Source organism: Nuphar pumila, chromosome 4 (assembly GCF_984573655.1).
Source record: "Nuphar pumila chromosome 4, dmNupPumi1.hap1.1, whole genome shotgun sequence".
In the NCBI taxonomy this organism is placed as follows: domain Eukaryota; kingdom Viridiplantae; phylum Streptophyta; class Magnoliopsida; order Nymphaeales; family Nymphaeaceae; genus Nuphar; species Nuphar pumila.
In genome coordinates, this window is record NC_143252.1 from 102,263,529 (window position 1) to 102,269,734 (window position 6,206).

The 6,206-nt window shown below is 42.0% G+C and overlaps 1 protein-coding gene across 2 annotated transcripts; it reads left to right on the top strand.

Annotated features, from left to right (window-relative positions):
* The first annotated feature begins 602 nt into the window (after positions 1-602).
* On the top strand, positions 603-5,899 carry LOC149840366 (obtusifoliol 14-alpha demethylase-like). 2 transcript variants are annotated; one of them, XM_090003125.1, is made up of 3 exons: positions 603-1,047; positions 1,401-2,191; positions 4,731-5,899. In XM_090003125.1, exons 2-3 carry the CDS (start codon positions 1,727-1,729, stop codon positions 5,727-5,729), a joined length of 1,464 nt encoding a protein of 487 aa, XP_089859251.1. In that variant the 5' UTR covers positions 603-1,047; positions 1,401-1,726; the 3' UTR covers positions 5,730-5,899. The 2 variants fall into 2 exon arrangements, with proteins under 2 accessions (XP_089859251.1, XP_089859252.1); XM_090003126.1 differs by having other exon boundaries at positions 812-1,047; positions 1,708-2,191.
* The last annotated feature ends 307 nt before the right edge of the window (positions 5,900-6,206 follow it).

Consider the following 6,206-nt stretch of genomic DNA (forward strand, 5'->3'; position numbering starts at 1 on the left):
CAGTGTGCAGATCAGTCAGTGTTTGATGGAGCAATGTAGGATTGTCTGCTGGATGCGCATAGAAGTAGAAAAAGAAGGGAGAGAGAGTGAGAGAGTTGATGTTCATAGCCTTCTATAGGAGGAACTCTTTGACTCCCTTGATTTCTTCTTTATATAGAGAGAGAGTTTTACAGTGTTTTACGGAGAAAAAAGAAAAAGAAAATGACGATGAAAAGTTCAAACATACATTTTTGATGGCTTAGGTTCATTTCGTCGGATGACCATCGGATCGCTGACTCACCATCAAATCGTCGAATCACTATCGTTTTGCTGTGTAAACTTTGAAGAGTCAACATCATTCTCGACTTTCTGGATGAAAGACATATTTGTCATTAATGAAAAACATTTTTGTTATTTTCTCGAACCATCATTTTATGAGAAAAATAACAAAAAAATATACTTAAGTCTTTGCAATCACATCATACTTCAATGCTAAGTGATGTCAACATATACGGGAATAGGAGCCCCATGTGCTTGTATACGTGAAACCTCAACCCAGACGTATGGGATTCGGTGAATCATCAATAGTGAACGTACACCACCCTCACTATCTGCTGGGTTCCGCAGATAGGGATGGGATGATACATATTGGGTTCGGCAGCGTTCCAAGAGTTTGGCCATATCTGCTGGAGACGTTTGGCCAGAGATTCTGAAGCGGTAATTTCCCCATTTCCGTCGTCCCGCCCACCGTTCTCTCCCTTTTTATTTACCTGCCTTTTTATTCATCATGCAAACAACTGGGAGAGACAGACTGATGCAGACAGCAGAGGGGGAGACGTCAGAGTGAGCGCTTCCCACTTGTATAAATATTTCAGTCCCCTGTGCGTTGGCGAGAGGCAGAGCCGCAGAGGGGAGTAAGAGATTCTTGCCACGCGCGACCTCGTGAGTAGAAGGCCTCAGACCTCAGAGAGCATATTCCCGAGTCCCCGGCCACGCGCTTTGACCAGTCCCGCCGCTCGCGCTTCATCTCCTCGTCGAAGCTTTTCCGATCGGGAGAGGCTCCGTCCGGTAAGATCTCTTCTTTCATCATCATTGTCATCGTCGTCATCATCATCATCATCATCTTCTTCTTCTCCTTTCTTTTATCGTATCGTCGTTATTCTTCTTTTTCTTTTCTCGTCTTATTTTTTCTTATTTCGTTTTCCAGATGAAGTTTTCCCGAATATTTGGCTTCTGCTTCTGATTTTGCGTTTAGTTCGTGTTTTTTTCTTTTTTTGCACGAAATACCTGAGGAAATGGGCCGAAATGCGCCCTTTTCTGCTGTTTTTTATTGTGTAAACCGGATCTGCTGTGAGTTTGTCTTTTTCCTTGTTATTCTGGTTGAAACTTCTCCAAGTAACTCTTTTCTGTGTTTTGTGCAGGTAAGCTCTCGTCTTCTACGAAATCGTCGCTCCTTTTGAACGGTTCCTTCTCTTTTCTTTGTTTAAGAGTTGACAGAACAGAGAATCGGTCGTTTCTTCTTTAAATATTTCCCGCTTATAGCTGTTTCCAAGCTGTCATCTGTTACCGTGTCCAGATCCGTGGAAAAAATCTCCTTTTTAAGATATTTTTCTTTCAACTTGTCTAGTTTTGATGTTAAATCTCATAAACTTTTGAGGATCTCGCCCTCTTAGTTCTGTATCTCATCGTCCTCTGTTCTGTTTGCCCTAATTTCCATCGGATACCTAGAGTTTGCCTACTATACGAGATGGATTTGAAAGAGGCTAACTACTACTACGTCGGATTGCTGGTTTTAGCAACGGTAGTTGTCGCAAAACTTCTTTCTGCTTTGCTATTCTCCGGATCTAATAAGAGGATTCCTCCTACGGTTAAGGCGTTTCCTATCTTTGGAGGATTACTCAGATTCATGAAAGGTCCGATTGTGATGATCAGGGAAGAGTATAAGAAGCTCGGAAGTGTGTTCACTGTGAATCTCTTGAACAAGAAGGTCACGTTTCTTATTGGTCCTGAAGTCTCTGCGCATTTCTTCAAGGCGTCAGAGTCAGATCTTAGCCAGCAAGAGGTGTATCAGTTCAATGTGCCTACATTCGGCCCCGGCGTGGTCTTTGATGTGGATTACTCGGTGAGGCAGGAACAGTTTAGATTCTTCACTGAATCATTGAGGGTGACTAAGCTTAAAGGCTACGTGGATCAGATGGTCGTGGAAGCAGAGGTATTATCTTGAATTTGTTTGCTGCATCTTGTCTTTCCTTTTTGCAGTCTACTTTCTTCTTCTCCTTCCTCTTCTTTGATATGTTGTAGATGGTTTTTTTTGTTGTGTCTGCATTTGTTAATTGCATAGCAATTTAGATTCTATTTGGTTGGTCTATTGTGCTGAAAAATCCACATATCGGGAGTTCTTGTTTTGTGGCTCTGAACTTATGGTCCTGCATTTTTCATGTTGGATTGCTTGATTAGGAAAATCTTATGCATGCTGCCTTTTTTATATGACCCAATAGTTTGAGTAGTAGAAGCTGTTTTTTCGAGAGCAGATCAGGTGATCTGTCAAGGGCCTCATGGTCCTTGTGTACATTGTGGACGGTGAGGATTAGACTTTGGCAGATCATTTGATCTGCTCTTGTTTTTTCTGGGGGACGTGCACCAGACGCAAGATGATTCTTTGTATGCATGCAATTGACTCTTCCCCGGACGTGCTGAGTGATATGCATTCCTTCAGTTCTAAGTTCTAACCAAATTGCCTTCACAAATGTATTTCTTCTTCATGGTGTAGTTAGTCATGTATTAGTTGAATACATGTTAAGCTTCATTGCGTGTCTTTTTCGGTGTTTGGTCTGAGTATGGGTACTTGTACTCTTTACAGATGAATACGTTTAAATATATCTTATTTAATTTCTTAGTAAAGATATGCTTATTACCTTTCTATGGGTTTACCTGCTAGCTGAATTTGTATACTGAAAGCGACCCTCTTGAAAGCATAACAAACACTTAGCCAGCTGGTCAAATTCTTTCCTTCTGGATGACCTAGTTTCAGTTCGATGCCCTTTGGGCTTTAGATGATGTGGCAAAAGTAGGTGAAATCTTCTTAAATAAGTCATTTTCCAGTGAAATAAGCAATGCTTTTCGATTTCTGCTCCTTAATGTCACATTATTGGAAAAGAGAATGTTGGGAGCTGTCACATGGGTGTGGGTGCGACATGGGTGCGGTGCAATTTCAAAAATTTTGGACACGGGGACAAGGCTATATATATATATATATAGTTTTTTGCCCTAAAAAATGGACAAAAATACACTCGGTTAAAGTTGACCGAGTCCAAAATATGGACGGACTCGGCCCTGGTGCGTTGATCGAGTCCGACACTTGGTTGACCGTGTCTGCCCTGTGTCTGAAGCCGCACCCGTGTTGGGGTGCGTCGACCCCCTAGCCGAGTCCGTGTGACATAGGTTGGGAGTCATTTAAAGCTTGTTGAAATTTGTGGATTTGCTTGGATCATATTCTGCTTTGGTAGTTGGCTTCTTTCCCAAAGATGCTTTTAGGTCATTGCTCTCTTGGATCCGTTTCCATACTTTAAACATATGAACTTGTGGAGACATGGAAGGATAAACCTCTGCTCTAGTTGCTATGGCTTGTGTACTTCTACTACTTTCCTCTCTTTATTGATTTCACTGGTAAAGGTCTGCCAAACCACTTGCCAAAAAAAAAGCCAATACTAAGGGCATGTTTGTAAGCGAGAAAATGGTAGGAAAAATGCAAGTAAGAAAGAAAAAATGACAAATTTTCCAATCATTCCAAGCGAGAAATTTTTTGAAAGGAATGTTTTTCTAAAAAGTATTATTTTTGATAGAAAAAATTAGGGCAACCATTCACCTACAACACATATCATCCCATGGGCTACCATAAGAAGAGCTTCCTCTGTCTTCATCTTCATCCTAGCTATCACCATTTCTAGCTCTCTCTCTCTCTCTCTCTCTTTCTCAGGGCTGATTGTCCCTCTCTCTTGTATGTGTTCAACCACCCTTCTATCTCTCCGAGAGGGGGCTGATCGACCCCCCCCCCCCCCCCCCCCAATTTTTCTCACATTTTCTTTTTAGTTTTTCTCATGCTACACAAACAAGTGAAATTTTCATTTAGAAAAGTTATTGTATCAAAACTTCTCATAGGAAAAAGTTTCTTTTTTTATGAGAATTTTTCTTGCTTAAAAACATGCCCTAGTCCATTGAAAGTTGCAATTCTGGAAGGAAAAGCTGATGTAGGAGGCCTGTAGTTAAAATTTTGCTAGACCTTTCAGCGGGGCCCTAGGCTTTTTGCTAGTTTTCACCTTGAAGCCGTTAGCTCACTTCACCATTTTAATGAAGTCTATAAAAGTAACTCTCAACCTTTGTCACCTTCCTTTAGAAGGCAGAAAGACAGTAGGAAAAGGGGGGTACCCGAAACAGAGAGGGAACACGCACCTTGGGCGTCTTTTCTCATTGAATATATAGGTATTACAAGACATATTAGGGTACAAGTTTACCCTTAACAATAATTAAAAATTACATGTCCACCTACAAGTGACGTCTGGAATATTAAGCATAAATGATTGGATCTGGATCTTAAGGATCCGGTCCAAGATACATACAAAATAAACTGACGTTATCTTTTCACACTTTTCATGTCCCATAATTCCTTCTTTTCTGTCCTTCCTGTTTTTCTCTCCTTAATTAGTTCTGGCGTTTTACTTGTGAAAATAAATTTTTTCATCTCACTTGAGCAGGATTACTTCTCAAAATGGGGTAATGAAGGTGTGGTTGATCTAAAATATGAGCTCGAACACCTCATTATCCTGACTGCAAGCAGGTGCCTTCTCGGTAGAGAAGTGAGGGATAAGTTGTTTGATGATGTCTCTGCTCTCTTCCATGACCTCGACAATGGCATGCTCCCCATCAGTGTGATCCTGCCTTACCTCCCAATTCCTGCTCACCGCCGCAGAGACCGTGCAAGGACGAGGCTCGCTGAGATCTTTGCCAACATCATTTCTGGACGCAAAGTTTCAGGCAGAACTGAGAACGACATGTTGCAGAGTTTCATAGACTCCAAGTACAAAGATGGCAGGCCAACCACTGATGTTGAGATAACAGGCCTTCTAATCGCTGCTCTTTTTGCCGGCCAGCACACCAGCTCTATCACCTCTACCTGGACTGGCGCATACCTTCTCCGCCATAAGGAATACCTCAATGCCGTCGTGGACGAGCAGAAGATCTTGATGAAGGAGCACGGCGATCAGATTGATCATGACATACTCTCCGAAATGGACATGCTTTACCGGTGCATAAAAGAAGCATTGAGACTGCATCCGCCATTGATCATGCTTCTGCGAAGCTCGCACATCAACTTCTCAGTGACGACACTCGAAGGCAAGGAGTATGATATTCCGAAGGGCCACATTGTAGCTACATCGCCTGCATTTGCTAACAGGTTACCATATATCTACAAGAATCCTGACCATTATGACCCAGGCAGGTTTGCCATCGGAAGGGAAGAAGATAAGGTGGCCGGTGCATTCTCGTATATATCGTTCGGAGGTGGTAGGCATGGTTGCCTTGGGGAGCCATTTGCATACCTGCAGATAAAAGCTATATGGAGTCATCTGCTGAGGAATTTTGAGCTGGAGCTGCTATCTCCTTTCCCGGAGACCGACTGGAATGCCATGGTTGTGGGAGTGAAGGGGAAGGTGATGGTGCGGTATAAGCGGCGAAGGCTCTCTGTTGACTGAGTCTTGGGTTGCAGATGCGCATCAGGCAAACGATCACTTGGTTTCTGGGTGTTGAACTGTTTACTTTGTCTGTTTTTCTCCTTTATGAAGTTAATTTTTCTGTCTTTCTATGCATTTTCTGTGGTTCTAGACGTAGTTTTATCCTTTAACCTGCTAATGATTACCGTTTACTTTGTCTGGTTTTCTCCTTTATGAGGTTAATTTTTGTCTTTCTATGCATTTTCTGTGGTTCTAGATCTAGTTTTATCCTTTAACCTGCTAATGATTTTCAGGTTCCTTTTCTTTCTTGAATCAGAAACCTGGCCTTACAAATGTGAGTTATTCTACTAATTACTGCTTGGAATTTTTCTTTGATATCACATACACACACGTTGAAAATACAGATCAGGGGTCATCTGTGTTAGAATGTGAAAACCATGGCATGTACGGAGCTGTGGATAAGAGGGCTAACTTTGAACTAGGAAGCCACTCTACGAG

Excerpts from the sequence above, each read along its gene's own strand:
- LOC149840366 (XM_090003125.1), top strand. The coding sequence starts at position 1,727 with ATGGATTTGAAAGAGGCTAACTACTACTACGTCGGATTGCTGGTTTTA. Across the intron at positions 2,192-4,730 it reads AGATGGTCGTGGAAGCAGAG|GATTACTTCTCAAAATGGGG; the intron begins GTATTATCTTGA and ends TCACTTGAGCAG.